Source organism: Magallana gigas, chromosome 6 (genome assembly GCF_963853765.1).
Source record: "Magallana gigas chromosome 6, xbMagGiga1.1, whole genome shotgun sequence".
NCBI classification, from domain to species: Eukaryota; Metazoa; Mollusca; class Bivalvia; order Ostreida; family Ostreidae; genus Magallana; species Magallana gigas.
Genome location: NC_088858.1, coordinates 39,486,886 through 39,505,508, shown reverse-complemented (window position 1 = coordinate 39,505,508; position 18,623 = coordinate 39,486,886). Strand labels below are relative to the sequence as shown.

Below are 18,623 nucleotides of genomic sequence, written 5' to 3'. Positions count from 1 at the left end.
TGGCTGGGGGAGGAGAATCCTGTCTATACTTACTGCAAAGACTTCATCATCACCATCTGTAGGCCCATTGGTTCCACCTACAAAATAGGAAAAGAAAATATTGCTCTTAATTATCGGCAGTGTGAATGAACTTGGTGGCCTCATTCTTACAGAAAAGTAGAGGCTTACAATGCCTCAATGATTTCAAAGTTATCTCTTAGGCATTAGTCTAGGAGCTACCACTTAAAATATCACAAATATGTACTCATACCAAAGTTGGCAACCTATTCAACATGTAGTTTATATCTCTTGTCATACAATGTAATTAGCTATCACATAAATGCAAAGCTATAGTCATTTCTAAATTTGTTCCTCTACAAATGTATGTATTTTAACAAAATATCAACTTCAGCAACTTTTTTCAGCAAAGTACAAACTGGTACCAGTATATTTTTTCTATATACAAAACATTTAGAAGTCGTTTTAATCAATGAGGGCTTGCCATCACTCAGCATTCAATTTCAGAATGGTCCAAACACTACACATTAAATATCCATATGTCATTAAGCTAGTCTTCATGCTCTCAGAGACCTGATCCACTTAATTCATATATCTGACATATACCTGGTATACTATAAATGTATCAAGTATACAAATATAAAGAATCTTATGACAGGTTCATAGATTTAAGGCATCAGTTGTTACTTTTAATTGTAGATGATGCAATAGTCTTGGTATGACTTTCTTAGACCAGTAAGGTTGAATCATCTCACCCACCCCCCTTTTCCCCTTATTCTGATTTGGATAACATTTCCTCAATTAATTTGGTACTGTACTCCCATGCAGGTGTGCATAATTAACAAGTTCAATTTCCGCCATTAATTAATCTGTGGTTTAACCCCCTCCCACCTCCCACCATATACCATTACAAGAACCTGCAGGATAAAAGTTTAACTAGTGTCAATGTTTAGCTAGCAGACACTGCCTTCAGCCTTCACCAAGACAGGAGATGACACAGAGAGGGGCAGCGACAACTGATGTATGGGCACAGGGTAACCTGTTTGTTCACTCAACCAGAACTAGTAAATCTGCTGAGGTTTCTATTCTGAACACCTCACACACATGAAGTCACCATACAGAAACAGAACATAAACAAAAGGGAAAAGAGAGGCAACAACTCTTAAGGAGATTGCTGCTGGTTGTCATCATTTTCCTTTAAAGAATCTGCTCACAATCTATACTATGAAATTGACTTAGCTTTTCATACATATGATTCACTTTTGAACTTCTTTTTAAGAGTAAGTATACAACTTATCCTAATTAAGAGTTGCCTTTTATGTGTGTGCTGAACTTCCTTCTAAGAACATGCATTCCTTGCCTGAACTTGTTAAGAAAACACTGGAAACTTTTCCTGTGACAATATATTCTGATTTTAGTTATCATTGTGACAATTTTTTTTTGCTGTAATTAATACAGTAAAATTCCGTTATAGAGAAGTATTTACCACACTATATCAGTTATTCATGATACAAACTTTGCACAGTGAATTTGTAATATACATATTTTACACCATGCATTAAAACAGAATGTCATTGTGATCTTTGAAGTACTAGATCCATGTACATTCATAATGTCTTAATTCATTTTAACTGCAAAATTTTACAAGGAATTGATAAGAGTGTTGCTGGGGACTAAAAAAAACTTTGCTATACATGTATCTGAGATTTTGTTATACCCATATTCAAATTAAACACTATTAAAATTAAAACTTAAAAATTATGATAAAATTGTCATGACCATGTGGCTCTTAAACCATATCTCCTTATTTCTAAGCCTTAACTACATCTGACTTATCAGCGACTTATAATCTTCACTTCTTTATAATCATCATAAATGGGATCTGAGTATCCCTGGATCCACTCCTTATACTTCAATGATCTTAATGGATATCTACACAACTTAACCCTGACCATAATGCAGACACAGATGGACAAGTAGACAATGCCACTCAATCCACAGGGACTACAAATAGGGGTTTCTTTCTATGATTTTTATTCTATATTTCATTATTATATGTATAAATTCTATATCTAATTATTTTATGCATAAATTGAGAAAAGTATTGATTAAAATTGCAGTTACAAAGAGAGAAATAAATAAATTTGCATTTAACTTTTCAAAGAAAATTATTCAACCTGCTTTTTATAGGCTACCTACAAAGGTGTGTTAATTAATGAAACACATACATAAAGCACAGAAGCCATCAGCTGACTTGCTAATGGCACACGTGAAGATGAGCGTCTTCCAGTGATTGGCTGACAGAGATGACAAAGACCTAGACATATGACAGATGCAATCTGTTCATGTTTCCTTTCTCTCATATCAAGGTCATGTGACTGCCTGACAAACCCCACCCATCTCGCATCATAACAAGGGTTCATTCACGTAAAATCATGAATGATCTGGGGATTTAAATGTTATCAATTAGCAGATCATCTTTAGAGATCCAAACAAGAGGAGGCTCAGTCATTACGGGAAGCAGGTTATTAGCAGGAAGCTGTAATGGTTTTCTGAATGAACCTGTAGTAGCTTACTGGCACTGGGGCTGCCTCATTACCTACACACAGAATAATTAAAATTCTATCACAGAGGAGGGGGCAAAACATGGCAAGAATGAGCAGAGGGGAAAAAAACCAAGTTTGTGTGAATTACAATGAGCTTTCAGTCTGTGACCTATTCACCCTTGAGCTTCCACAAACCCACTTCACATCAGCAGATACATTAGCAGACGAAGGGCTGCTCCATAGTCAGGTTAACTAACGAGTCAGTCTCCTGAACACATCATACAGAGATAGATACAAGTACATAGCTTTTTTCTGTTTTCTTTTAAAACTTTCCTTTTTGTTGTACTTACCAAAAAATATTCATCCATAAGAAAGCAATGGAAAAAAAACAAGCAGAAAAAATATTGAGTCCATGATAACAATGAGACAAGTACAACAATAAGTTTACTACATGTACATCAAGCATTATTATTTATCAATGCACATGTAGCTGGATGTATGTGTGAATTAACTTGCCATTCATACAAAATGATCAATTACTATGGAGGTGTAGGAATACATGCAGAATACATACTTAATTCATGTCTTACAAACATGTATATCAGATATATACCGGTAGAAGGGGCAGAGAAAATTTAGGGCAGTATAAATTATTGGACATTGTCAAGTTGATAAATACATTTCTACATATATAAGAGCATATGAATTTTACACACTTTTACACCCCACCCCCACACAGACACAAACACATTTTCCTTTCAAATACCTGGTAAACTTTGATTTTTTTTTTGATTTTTTTTAACTTTTTCACTGATTTTTCAATTTGGAAGCTGTCCGACAGCTGTTTCTTTTCTACCTTTGGTAACAATTTTTCAACAAACCTACAGTACAATCAATGGTTTAATAAAAATGATATGTACAAAAGATTCAAAGCATGTAACAAAGAGAATGTGATCTTTTTAATCCCCTTACTAGCTGATCATCACATGGGCATGAGTCTTTGCCTAAAGCAAGTTATACAGTGAATGATGTGCTACCTTGTCTAACTCTTAGCGTGGTGATTGAAATTTGTTTACAATGGATTCATAGTATACGACTTTTGAACAGCAAATTATGGTTACATTTGCTGTAATGTTCTTCAAGTCATTCAAAATTCACTGATAGCATAGAGAAATACTAATTTATGATGCTCAAATAATCAGACATTTCTCTTAGTCTTTGAGGTTAGCACACAAGTCAGCTTGTAAATATACACTATCAAAATCAATACGAAGGGCTCATAAACCAGAAGCATGTATCAGAAAGACTGGCCTATCCAATTGTCAACCTGTGAAAATTTTCCATTAGAGCATCTTGTGTAATAATCCTAGCATCGATGTATGGAGAAACCCAGAGCTAATCTCACTGTTGGCCACACCTTGCTTTGTAAATGTACACCAGATGTTGGCTTAAGAGTAGGACAGCCAAGTCCAAATGAAATTTCAGATCCCAAAATAAAACCTTTTTTTTTTTAAAAATGCAAAAAGCCAACATATCGACTGGAAAGCAGTTGTGAGTACAATGTGAACTTATTGTTTTGCATGATTCACAAGCTGTTCGTTGAAGCATGTTCTAATCTTCTGCCAATCCTGAAATTAGCTGTGCTGGTTAGTATTATTACAGAGTCTGTAAGCAGGCAATATTGATCCCATCATTTTGATCAATGACACACCAGCCAGGACACACTACTGTTCAAATACCACCAATTCTCATTAATGTTTTCAATTAGTCTTTCACTAGATTTGCTACACATATGACAGTTTCAATATAATGATAGACAGGCATGTGTGTAATGGACTGGGTTTTGGGTTTTTTAACAATGAAATTCAGGTCGGTAAATTTTTTACCCACTCGTTTCCGATCTCTCCCAAACACTCCCGGCTTCATATGTTCATGGGGTAAATCCTCGATTAGATTACTTTATACATGCTAGGGCTATAAGCATATTAAACACCGCAGCTCATGCTAAGCAAATAAATGAGCCATTGTTGTGTCTGGAACAAACAATGCAAGAGACTTGCTAATTAATTTAGCACATTGGGGTGGGAGGAGGAAATTCTGATTAAAAGACAGCTTGTACGTCAAATCTGAAACTAACATGTCACAAGTCAACAGCATGTCTTGACATCACAATTGGGTCACTGATCTGAAGTGTTGGCCAATCCTCCTTTCATAATACCCACATCTGCATCATGAATGGCAATCTGACTGGAATCTTCATCTCCTGACATTCTGTACTAAAATGACTGTACTCTGCATCCTCTGTTCTCTGTATAATCCCAACCAACTTAATATTTTTTGCCATTGCTTTTCTGACTGCTGACAAGATCCTTTATAACAAGTTCACAGATATTCTAAACAACCTGTACTATGTATATTTATTTAAATAAAAATTGAACTGAATTATATGCTGCTATGCCTTCCCCCATATATTTTTTTTTCTCCTTTCAAGCCTTTGCCTACATTTAAACATCATAAGAGCCCAGACCTTATGTTGTAAATCCTGATGGAAACTGTGGGTCTTAATGAAGCCATTTACAATCTTGAACAACAATCTGTCAACTTTTAACCCAGGGGTAATTGAGCACTTCCAGGTACAACTACAGTACAATAAAACCTCACAGCGGCCTCAAAACCAGGAATGCAAACAAAGTGCACAGGATCAAACACTTCAACCTTTGACTTTGCAAACAGAGAGGGGGTGGAAAGATGAGTCATTTATTGTCTCTTGCTAAAAGTCCTTCTTGGTCTAACTGGGGCACTAGTCCATTGGGTCAGCTTTTCTTCTTCCACAACGTAGATGGTCCTAGTTTTAAGACCCGATTACCCAGCCAAAGGATTCATTGATCTGGGAAAGCTAAATACACAAACTGGCACAGGCTGATATCAATTAGTGGAGTTTGTGAATGAATGGGCACACCTAGGTGCTACTGCCTATGAATGGAGAAAGGTTACCCATTGATTTTTTGGAGTGAAACACAATGACAACTTGGTACTTTACAATGCCAAGTGGCATCTGAACCAATTGTGTATTCTAATGCTCCAGCTGGGAAGGCAGCCAAAATTCTGCTGAATGGAGAAACAATATGTTGGACTTTAAACCTGTGTAGAGGGATGTTTCAACTTTAATTATGCACCGTTCCTTTCTCTATTTGAAACCACTGTGTCATGAACAAGAAGGAAATGATCTTTGATCTCTTAATTTTCTGATATTATCTGCATAACTTCCCGTTTTGAAATTGTCCGTGAACAGTATATTTTCCCAGACATGTAAGCAGCTAAAACTTGAATGTCAGCACGCTAATTGATGTTAACCTATCAATTATTCAATAAACCACACATAATTTTAACATGGCTATGGATTCAATGCTTGTCAACAATATGTTAACTCTCCTAACTACAAAATTCTTCTGTGTAATCTGTGCATAAAAGACAATTCATTCACACAGTTGTGAAGAAGACTACTGGTGTAGTTATTTTGAGACAGTAAGACATTTTGTACTTCAAAGAAACATGGAATCATCAATATACTTTTATTTGAATGATCATGAATGAGTTTTGATCTTTCATGGAATTTATGTACTTAAGGGTTTATAGGTCCTTGGTCAATTCAACTAAATCAAGAGAAAAAAAGTTTAATTGCACTTCAACTGAAGTAGTCGTTTTTTTTAAAAATTGACCTATAATCTTTTAAACAACATGAGGAAGTTATATTAGTAGTAGTTATACAAAGGAGTATCAGCTGTGTCGCTTGTGCATCTATTTTTATCACATGATGCAATCTTGAAATTTTTTTTTCTTGGTTTTGCAAACTGTCTCCTTGGACAGTTACAAAATTGTACATCGCCCATGTAGATAAATACCACAGATGTTTATATCAAATGATAAATCAAATGAATTTTTTTTCATCGTTGTAACCCTGATCTATTTTAAACTGCGCAGATTTCAATTGCATTGCTTCTCGACAAGCCATTATCATTTCACCTACATCTAGATTTGCATTTTCCTGAATCTTTGGGCAGAGTCCTCAGACCTTCAGTCACTTTCAAACTCAATGAACAATCTTTGTACATCATACACTGTTAAATTGTCTTGCTTCTTGATACCAAGCTTTTAACAGACTAAAAGACAACAGAATAAATATGCAACACCTTCTAGCATGAGAAATCAAGAATGCAAACTCTCCGATTGGGAATAGGTGAGAACTTCCTGTTTACTTTAGTAGAAAAACTAAAGTAGTTTCAGCCATTTCTCCAAATTCTACATCTCTATACCTACTGGATTGGTATTTATTCAGTTTTGATACCTCTTACTCTTCTAATATTAGCCTTTTCCTAATTCAACACTTTATATTATGGTAATCATTTCTGTGCCTAGAAGTCACCTTCTACCATACTGACTATTCTTTTGAAAATACAACATTTAGCAAGCAATAGATGAAATGTGCGAAAACAATACTTATACACATGACATTGAAGGTATAAAAAATATGCAGTATAAAGTTAGTACTTCTCTGAGAGGTTCAAACAAAAAGACTATGTTAGTTATAGTAATTAAAAGAGGGAAATGTAATATGTGTCATTTAACATTTTCTGTGCATTGAATGTATGCTGGGTCTTTATGTTAAAATAAAAAGAGAAAACACTGTAAAATTGTAAATGAATTTGTACCATCCACAAGATCTGCTACTGCACTTCGAATTCCCCTGTCGAAGGCCTTTGCATCATCATAACGTTCAAATGTGAGACCAAATCTCTTCTCGTCCGTTTGCCAGTGATGGAATTTGGGGTTGGCTTTCACATATCGAATATCTCTCTTCAGAAGGCAGTCAAGAACAACCTGCAATGATAAAACATATTTGGAATACAGGTGCAATAATAAAATATATTTGGAATACAGGTAATATGACGTTGACACTTCTTTAATCGTTTTGAAGTTAATAACCGAAATTCATCCATAAGTTCAGATGATATATAAAATTATCAAAATATCCACATGTATCCAAATTTATTTTATTAGTATCAAAAGTTGTCTTAAAATTTGGAGGTAAAAGTTTCTCTAACAAAAAACAAAAATGACAATCAATTAATATCAAATTAATTAGCCTTGAATAACAGCTTATTACTTCCTTATTTTGTATGAGTAATAAAACAATGGACACATCATTGAGTGAATAGTGTATGAACCAAATGTCTTATCTCGTACATATTGTCAAATAATTTTGTTTTAACAAATTCATATTTGTAATTTCTAGAAAAGTCCAACTTGAGAAGTTCTAAGATGTACTTGTTGTTCCTGTGAATGAAATGATAAATGAATTTGTGACCAGCAACATGTGAACAATGTTTTATTTGAAGAGACATCCAATCATTTTTGTTTCTAACACGTGCTAGGGAACCTAGACAGGAAGTGGGTATTCTCCCCTTTCATCCGACACGATTAGCTTCATCATTCTTCCCCACACTTCACAAAGGTATCTAATTTTGTCTTTAAAACCCAGCGCATGTGTACATTGTGCATAATCTTGTATAAACAGGGATTGTCTTTCACATAATAGAGTAAACACTATCAGCCCCATGTAATCAGAAGCCCTAGGTGTGACCCTTTCACAGTGTCAACATTAGCCTGCCACAATTGTTTCGGGGCTTAATGAAAAACGTGTAAAGCGATGACTGGCAATTCACGTGTTCCATTGACAAAATACACTGCTAAACCAACGGTCCCTAAAATGTGCACAAAGTTTTTTTTTATGTAATAATTTCAAGACATATACAAGTCTTAATGCGAGAGATCTTAAGTAAATCTAATTCATGTGCTCTAACCAAAATGTAAATACATGTGCAGTTGACATAATATCCAATATGTTTTAAAATTCAATAACTGACAAAAAAATATTCTAAATTTATGCAAAATCACATTTTGGGGTCCATTGAAAAGAAAGCTATTTAATTCCCTTTGATTCAGTCCGGCAATAAATTAGGGATTTCCTAATTATTAAAATGATGAATGATGCCACCCAAAACTGAGCCAGAACCATGTGTAAAATGATGAGATCTATTCTGACTGAGCCAGTACTGAGATCTATTCTATTCAAATGTTAATTATTTGCTATCATAAAAATGCCTTGGAGGATTTCAAAATGCAGGTAAAACATGAGGTAAGAAACAAGTTAAATTGATGCACAGGAAATCATGGGCTGAGGGTAGTTGTGACGTTGCACATTATGTAACAAGATCATTCATGCTCCATCAAAACTCCATAGATTCTATTCAGTTACTTCAGTCACTATGCATATCTGAATCTATTTTTTCAACAGCACAGAACTGTAAGTTAAACTTAAGTTCAGAAAGGTCCTAAGCTGCCTTCCTCAGAATCAATAAACAACTGAAAATGGATGGCAATTTATTCAATCATCAAACTCTAAGTCTTTAATAAAAAAATGCAAAAGCTATATTTGATGTAAATTTTCTGATTCACTGAGTACACAAGATAAATCAGGATGAGCCTGTTACCAGGCCCTGTCCCTAAGCTTATAGAGTCGTCCACCAGGAAAGAGTCCATTTTCCTCTATCTTACCGAGTTGTCGGCGATCCTGGTTCCATAGATGAGGTATTCATTGTGCAGCAGATCTTCACCATTCTTGCGAGTGACCTTCCTGAGCCCCACATTTGAGAGCCCGCCGCCTCCCATTGGCACCCAACCCCCGCTGGAGTCATCCCGCATCATGACTTGTGCCTGGACACGCACAATAAACTCGTCACTGCAAGTAAAGAGAGACAGCATATACAGACATGTTAACACTACTGTACCTACCACCATACCTAAACACTGGTTGGCTTCTTGGTGTCAAATGATGGAATTTCCTTGCCTTCCCACAATTCCATATTGTTACTAGTACTTATTAAACACTACATAATCCTTGGTATAAAATTATATATTAAAATTGGTCAAGAATAAAAGTTGTGTGGTGTTAAATAGTACTTTTTAAAAGTTGATCAACAGCATTCAAAGCTTCAAATAGCTTGGGTCTTCATTGAGTACAGTAAGGTTTTTAGTCCTTCATTTTATCAAATTGAGAGAGTTAGATAGTTATCACAGAAATAGATCGACTTCGAAGAACTAGTCAACGAGAACACTTTCTTTGAAAATGAAATACACACACAATGTCACTGCAATGAACAATATTAAATCTACTGAGTATTTTTCTCTCTACATTTTTTGTATTTCTTCAGAAATCTAATCTTGTTTATTAGCTTTATACTTATAAAACAGTATCACAATCCACTGTTACCAGTATCAATTTGTCAATATATGAATTTACACATATCTTAAACTTATAAAACTGCCTTCGAATGCATTTTTACCAGTATTTCATTCATCAAAGTGACTATGGTTATTCTTATGGTTTATAATGATATTTCACGCGTGTAGTTTTACCAATATATAAGCTAAATTACATGTAGATCTAATTGAGGAGATTTTCAAAGTGAAAGAGAGATTCAGATGTAAATACAGTACACTGTATTAACAATAAAACGCTTTTTTGGTAGGTAAAACGGGCAAATAAGTCAATGAAAGTGGTGTCATTGCAGAAGAAAGTTTAAACATATCATTGGTGGGTGCAGATTAGGTATTTTTCTGCTATGCTAGCTACCTTCATACCCACATGAACCACCAGAGATATAATGTTATTGTTTGAATGTGCTATGCTTTTGTTAAAATTTGAGGCCAAACCTCGAAATGTACCTCGTGCACACATAGCACCAAGAACAGCTGATCTTATTTTTTTCTTCATATTTTTTTATCTGCAGACAAAGATTCCTTGAAATTCTGATAATCAAAACCTCCACAAACAATACAACATATGGGATTTACTGTTTATACAAAGCTTTGAGAAAGAAAAGAATCGCTGCATATGCAACATACCAGAACTGGGTCATAGTTTTTTTTTCATTAATACTATAAAAAATAAACACTCTAAAAATCCAACAGCATGTTGCTAGCCCAGATGTTTATCAGATAAATTATAAAATACACAATGTTTACAACATGACAGAAAAAGTTTTGCAAGCCTGATAAATGTAAAATACATGTATCATATTGCAAGCATTCCTCAAAACAAGAATGGAGCCATGGCAAGGTGAGTTTCAAAGTTGACAGGTCTATTAAATTCACGATTAGAAATCTTGAAAATGAACACAAGCCCTGCCCACTTCTCAGGATAACTTACCGGAACACCTGAAATGCTTTAGCAGACAAAACTTCTTGCTTAGCTCTATTAGTGTATACAACTGACTAAGACTAGCTTCTCAATCATAGAAGTACAATTTGTGATAAAGACCTTTATAACAGTGTTACATATAAACAGATAGCTGTTAATTTCATTTCAAGTACTGCGGTATAAATATAAAATAGTACATCAGTACATAAAGTGTTCATATGGGTAACTGTGCCTGAAAAAAATACATGCATCATCTGAATCTTAATATATTATCTGAACTTAGATATACATGCACATGTATACATGTTTATCTATTGTTTTTTCATCGTCATTCTTGGCAATGCTTATCTTATAGCGATTGATACACAATAGAACTTCATACACATTGGGACAATTTAAAATGATGCACCTTAAGACCACCGTTACCCTTTCAACCTAATACAAAACAGTTTTAGCAACCTGAAGAACTACTTAATTAATCATTTGTAAAGTAAGCATTGACAGTTATCTATGAGTTTAACCTTTTTTTATTTTTTTTTTTTGGGGGGGGGGCAGTTGTGACATTCACAATATTTCTTTAGACTTCATTTTACTAACACTGCAATTTAACTGTCGCATAGGAGTACCAGCATGTCAACTGAGACTTGTGATCCAATTACAGATCCAGTCATATATTTGTGGTAGATTCAGATATATGGCATTCCTACTAGCTCTGGCTAGTGGGTTAACCCTTTAGCTCGATCGGTAGAGTGCTGGACTAGCGTGCCAGAGGACCTGGGTTCAAACCCCAGCAGAGGCAATAAGTGTCTCTGTTACATATTTATATAGGACTTGAGGCTCGAGCCACCTTGTTGTCTCTCGAGCCACCTAGTTGTTTCCCCAAGACTTGCTCTACATCTCTATGGTCAACTGTCACTGTGGTTTTGTTTCTGTGATTGATCTACGTGTACTAAGGATTGTAATTCTTCACAGTATCAGTGAACTAGTATCTCCATCTTAGGGCAGTATTCACTGAGACAACATGACAGTCACACATCTCTTTAATGGGGGCCTTCCAATATGACAGGAAAAGTCATATTAACAGAAGCTACTCTCTCTTGAATCTTGAATCTTGATGAAGTGATTAACTGACTAATGTTTATTGTCCCTGTAAGAATAAATACAGTCAAACTTTGTTATCTCAAACTAGACTGGACTGTTTATAAACTTTAAGATATCCAAGTATTCGAGATATGAGGGTAAAATACTTAAAAATTAAGTGGTTGGGACTTACAAATCACTTCCACATATCCACTGTATTTAAGATATCAGTATTCGAGATATCGAAGTTCAACTGTATGCCGGTACTAAAAACACTTTACTTATTTTATATTAACATTTATTTATACCCAATATTCAACAGAAACAAAATGAATGAACAGCAGGGTTGACAAAAAAACGGGAAATACTTACTGGACATACATTTTATTCCGTCAGTATTAGATAAAAACACAATCAAACTGGAAGCATTCTATCAATTGATCATTAAATTATTCAAACATAAATGACCAATTTTTACTGAAACCATGCCTGTTTATTTAATTCTAAATTATCATTTATTAGGAATGAATAGTTATATAATATATAGCTATTCATTCCTCAGTTTGCTCATGGAAAGGGTTACACTTCTCAATTACAACTGACATCAAAATTGTTTCCTCATAATTTAAATTTGTTTTCTATTTAGCATAACTACTCTTTTAGAAAAGTTTACTCTGCAGATAAACTCTAAGAGTTTAAATTATCATACACATTGCTTATCCTACAAAGTAGTGAAAGTACACTAACAATACAAATTACAAAAACAATCTGTGATTTGCAACCTCTAGCAGCATTTTTTTTGTCAGCAACATTTGCTTCAAAAGAAGGACATTTCTATATTTAGTACATATTGATTCGTATCTGCATTAAACATATCTCATCAACAACTAAGGTGCCTATAAAGTTTTTAAAATTTTATTTAGCTGGATGTTTATATATGCTCCAGCCTCCAGGTTTCATGAATAATTTAAAATTATTTCCTGTATATAAAGAAATTTTTGCCCCCGTTTTATTTTCACCCCTTTTGCCTTCAATGTCAGCAGCGAATTCAAGACTGGGCAAATGCCTTTGTCTCAAATGGTGAAACCGTTTGCAAGTGTAGAAGGGAGAAAATTACATGGGGCAAAAATAATTCTTTATACAGATTTAATTACCATCTTTTTAATGCATTCTTTAGACATAACATTTATCAACAAAATATTACATTATTTTTTTCATGGTGATATTGCAAAAAGCCATTGTTGACCACTGTGATTATCTTTAGAAAAACTTATATTAAATTGAATGCAGGCCCTATATAATATACTGCATGACTTAACTTCTCATGGTTTTTTTTTAACAAGTCATAGATATCATAGGATGTTTGTAGAAATGAGTTAATGAAACATACAATGAACATAGCATAAGTAACTGCATGTTATACACATAGGTCACACACAGGAAATGGAATTTCAGTTGCTTTTTTTTAAAGAGGGGAGGGGGAGGAGTGAGGAGTGGATAACCCTTATTTCTGAATGTTTACCTTTGTTAAAAATCAAGCTATTCAAGGCTTTGAAAAGTTTTCTGTGCCATTCATGATTTTAGAATGGAGGGAAAAAAATAGATTTGAAGTGGTGAAAATACTGTTTAGTAACCAACGTAACGAGAGTGACTTCAATAACATCTTATGAAAAATGTGAAAGAACAGAGTAAGGCTGTATATACACTATACCTATTCAGACAAATGGAATATAATGTAGCAATGTTTTTAACACCAGTCCGTTAAAATGAAATCAATAGTCCCCTGTCCCAAATCCTTACACAAATATTGGATAGACCTAGCCCTACAGTTTGAACAACAAACATATATAAATTAAATATACATGCAGCATGTAAGAAGAAGTACTGTACAAGTATCAACTTGCTATTCACAAACTGAAACCTTGCTATCAAAATGTATGTAAATCAATATAATACCTGCATGCAAATGTAAACTGTTTAGGGTGATTTAACCATGCATCGGACACATACCTTGGATCGGACAACTTTGTTTATAAATATACAAATAAATGTGCATGCGCTCATGTGTTGTTTCGTATATTCCTGAATTAGAACAAATGAACTTTATCATTATTAAGAATTTGACAGTCACATTGTCAAAGAAATAGCAATATAGACATCGTAAAATGACATCAAATACGCCATTATTGAAAATTTAGTTACGAAGATTTTACACTAAAGCATTATTTGAATGTTGTGCGTTTGATTGTGAATTAGTGAAAATGCACTCTCTACGTAAAATAATTAGAAAGAAGTAAGTTTTGAAACAAAATTTGATTAAAATAAGTCCAAGAAATTTGAACATTTAATGTCAAGGTCATTATTGCACTATATGTTCATTTCACCAAGGATCGGACACAAATTAACCATGCATCGGACAGTTTTCACTGCATGATTTCTTCTAATAATATGGAGATTATGTGACCATTCCTTGAGATATACTTTAAATGTGAAGTAAAATAAAAATTTAAAAAATAATTGAAACAAACGTTTTCCTCAAACCACTTAAAACTCGAGTTTTACGGACACACCCTTTTTAGTCCAAAGTTCCTGTAGGAACTGGCACGATAAAGAACCCCTTATGATAAATATTCCTTTAAACAAAAGCACTAGTCTAAATTCCTATATGTAGATTTGAGGATTTACATTAAAAGAAATATGAATAGCAATTGAATAAATTAATATTTCCGAGCATTTGTATTTTTGCATTAAAACCAGTAAAATGTTGTTATTTTTAATCTCTACTGCACTACTATAGCTGTCCGATGCTTGGTAAATATTGTCCGATCCATGGTGAAATAGTTCAACACTTCATTAATTTGCTTTACTTTCTACATTTTTAACAATTTCACAATTTTTTCTCCAATAATTAAGCAAGGGGAAAACCTGTTACTTTTAAAACAAGTTCTATTTATATTTGGACGATATCTGATGCGTGAACAAAGGGAAAAATCCAAAGGTGTCCGATGCATGGTGAAATCACCCTACTATGTATTATGGGGTGAATTTTGTTTTTTCACAATAAGAACTGAATTTGAATACATTTATATTCCCATTGCATTTTTGAGAGGGGTGTGTGTTATGTGTGTGTAAAGGGGGGGGGGGGAGAATGTCATATTTCACTTCACCTTTCAACGCTTTGAAATTACACTGGATACGGAAGTTGATAAATGAATTAACATGCTAAAAGTATCCATAAAAAGAGACAGTTCATATAAACAGAGTTTCTGTATGCAATCCTAACATACCACGATACTAATGTATAGTTCAAATGTAGATCACATAAATTTTAGGTGAACTGATGCAGATCTGGTACACCAGAATCACACCAATACTTCCCTGTAATGTCTGCTATTTCAAAGATGTGGGAGTGAGCTACAAATGTGTGCATGTTGCATTGTTTACACAGTCCAATAAAAATGCAATAGAAGCTTGGACTCTCATTTCTATTGCACTTGTTTGTTTCTTATAGCAACACCAGGATTTTCTATGACTGTAGAGATTATGAAAATTACATTTCACCAGCCAGATCTGTACAACCAATCCTTTTTCTGGTGTCAAGGTCATTTCACTGGTTGGCGTCTAATCCAGCGATTAAGGGAAACCAAACGCCAGAAGAATAAAATCTCATGTGAAATCACTTAGACACGTGGAAAACTCACACTCTACATAAGGAATGAAAATCTGAATAGAAAAATGAAGTTTCACCCATCTATAGATTCAACAAAGTGCACACATGTGTAACACATTGTGCAACAACAAGGCGAACAGAAATATATTAGTAAAGCAATTTTTCGGAGTAAAACCCATTATAAAACCATACTTCGTATTCAATAGACCATGATATAAAGCAAATGTAACCCTATCAGTTGCTTAAATCCACAATGAACGATGCGAAATTCTAAACAGGACGTGACGTTTTCAACCATTCATACCTATTTATGAATGAAGCTAGTGACATTATAATAGGTGACCCGATCGAGCGAAACGATATACCAAGATTAATCTAATGTCCATGTGCCATACCGGCTACAGATATCAACATAACATACACAATATCATCTGTATAAATGAAAACGATCTAAAAATTGCACAGTTTCATCAGTAACTCAGGCTCCATCTTCTAAGATCACGTACCGCACTTTTTTTTAAGCTGGTATGCCTTAAAACATTATACTATGAGCATCTTTGTAAGATTGATGGTGCTACTTACTTTTGGACCGACACCTCCGTCATGTTAAAATGTCCATCTTAATATATCTTCACTACATTTTCCTGAATTAACTCTTGATTATCAGACAGGAAATGCACATCACTCATAACTCCTTTGCGTCTGCGCGCAAGAAAATAGTTATCCTAAATATTGCATTTATGCACTGTTTAACCAAGGAAAGCAATTGTTCAAGACTTTAGTAATAAAAAGAAATAGTTTTAACCGTTTGTCTAGTAAACAAATTTTGAAATGGTCCGTGTATTATATTTCCGCAAATATGCTGCTGAAATGCAAAATGGCGACTCGGCGATGGTAGGACATTGGAACTACTTTACGAAAATAATCCTAAATGGTCAAGGGAGTACATCCACACGATAATTTCTACCAGGTTTTGCATAAGCGATGATGTAAATTAGTTCTGATGAAAAAATAAAAGTTGCATTGATATTTCTTATGTAAATTATGTGAAGGGCCGTCTAGCCAATGAAATTCAGCCTGTCAATCATTTTAATATTTATGAATCAAATTCTTATTTCTGCAATGTGGGAAGTGGTCATGACGTCAGATTTAACACACACATTGACACGCCCACTTAGCCAATCGGTAATTATGATGACGGCAAATGGACACATTCATAAATTTATTAGGAATACAGAACAAATATCATCATGTAGAATTTTAATTAAAATCCGTGCTTTATCCTAGAAATAAATTCCATTTTTTTTTCACTTGAATAAATAAAGGCCTACGTATAAATTTCTGAAAAATCAAAGTAAAAAAAGTAAACAAATAAACATAGAAGAGAAATAAATTCCTTTAGCTCCTATCAAAATGATTAGAATACTAAATAACCAATAGCTCGCAATATAACAGTTGGACCTTCGCCCACCAGAAAACTACATTGTACATGTATATATGTGACCGTGGCTCGGGTTAAATTCTTGTGACTATCCCGGCCCATGTTTCCATATAATGAGAACAAAACCTTTAATTTCTCTCCTTATAAAAGGGGTGATGTGGGGGGGGGGGGGGGTGGATGGGATGGGGATATCACAATTTTGGAAATCATATGTAGATGCGTTGATATTTTTTCAGCTATCCGATTTGGGGGAGGGGGGGGGGTACACTTTACACTTGTACTGACAAAATTTTTATTTGAGAAAAAAATTTACAAGGTCCCAGAATATGACGTTATTTGTTGACGTATTTGTTATATACTGATCGGATAGGTGACGTGTTTTGAAATCGATCAACAAGGAAATTCAACTGTCATGCTCCCATGCAAAGACATTCCAACGAAAATAAATAAATACACCCTCTTGTCAAGTAATGTCAACTCATCTATAGAACTATAGAAATATGAGGTATAGATCTATAAGAAATCGACAGATGTAAACGCACCTTAAATTGATTGAATTAAAGAATGTTTCCTTATTACTCATATTTATATAATTTTCAGCAATTGCACAATTAAATACTAAAAAGTCATTAATGAAATATATTATTACATTATTATGGACTAAATATTACAAATCGATTTGTACATGAAGTTTTATCACAAAGACAATGGAAAATGTAATCATACGAAAATAGTGAGCCGCAATTGATAGAGAGTGGACCATATACATGTATATATAGGTAACGTTCATTACTATAATATTCCACCAAAGTCTTTGGTATCATTTTGGTGGGTTTTCCAGTTTGACTTAATTATAGATCAACTACATGTAGACATCTGATCCTGTAATAAAAAGGGTTAGAGCACTGATTATTTCACCGAATAATCGAATTAAATGACTTCATTATACCTATAGCTTGAAACTTGCACCAATATGGTGAGATGTTATTGTCGTTTGTCAGTTTACTGCTAAAAGACAGAGAATGTTAAATAATATCTTCACCATTACCACAATCAGCGTATAATAGGTAACCTATTATGCTTTCCAGGTGATCCGTTTCAAGATTTTTCTAGACATTTCAATGTTCGCTTGTTTTGAAATATTTTTTAAATTACATTTTTTTTGTATAATAATAATTTGTTTCATTATCAGTTTATTGATTCTATTGTTTCTTATCTATTATTATTTATACTTGATAAGTTGAATACAACCCATTAGTAGAAGACAGACAGCGTACTATATAGACGATGATAATGATCTAAGACTTAAATTTCTCTCAAAGTTCTTCAATAACCTTCTATTAACCAGTTTTGGCTTAATCCCTTTGCTGTCGGTCGATTCCGACCAATATCTTTTGGATAGGCAGAAATCAGACTTGGTGAACCAAATGCAGGCATGTAGAATAGAGAAACCAAAGGCACTTTTTGCAGCGACCATTTTTACAGTAATAAAGCGTCATTTAAGCAAAGTTTAACAGTATCATTTTGTATTTCAACTTAGTATATGGAGATGTTGTTGAGAGCGGAAATTTGAATCGGTAGACAAAAATACATCAAACACAAACCTCTCCGAAAATAAGAGATGCGTAA

At 34.0% G+C, this 18,623-nt stretch overlaps 1 protein-coding gene across 2 annotated transcripts in view; it reads right to left on the bottom strand.

Moving 5' to 3' along the window:
- LOC105341794 (sprouty-related, EVH1 domain-containing protein 2) overlaps positions 1–16,494 on the bottom strand; it is a 21,708-nt gene extending 5,214 nt beyond the window's left edge. Inside the window, exons 1-4 of one of the 2 annotated variants that reach the window (XM_011448504.4) lie at positions 16,136–16,494; positions 9,159–9,342; positions 7,253–7,421; positions 34–56 (exon numbers count right to left, since the gene is read on the bottom strand). In XM_011448504.4, the coding sequence (XP_011446806.1) occupies positions 34–56; positions 7,253–7,421; positions 9,159–9,342; positions 16,136–16,158 (399 nt within the window). In that variant the 5' untranslated portion in view covers positions 16,159–16,494. Of the gene's footprint in view, positions 1–33; positions 78–7,252; positions 7,422–9,158; positions 9,343–16,135 lie in introns of both variants that reach the window. The other variant, XM_011448503.4, reaches the window with a different exon arrangement.
- Positions 16,495–18,623: the final 2,129 nt, after the last annotated feature.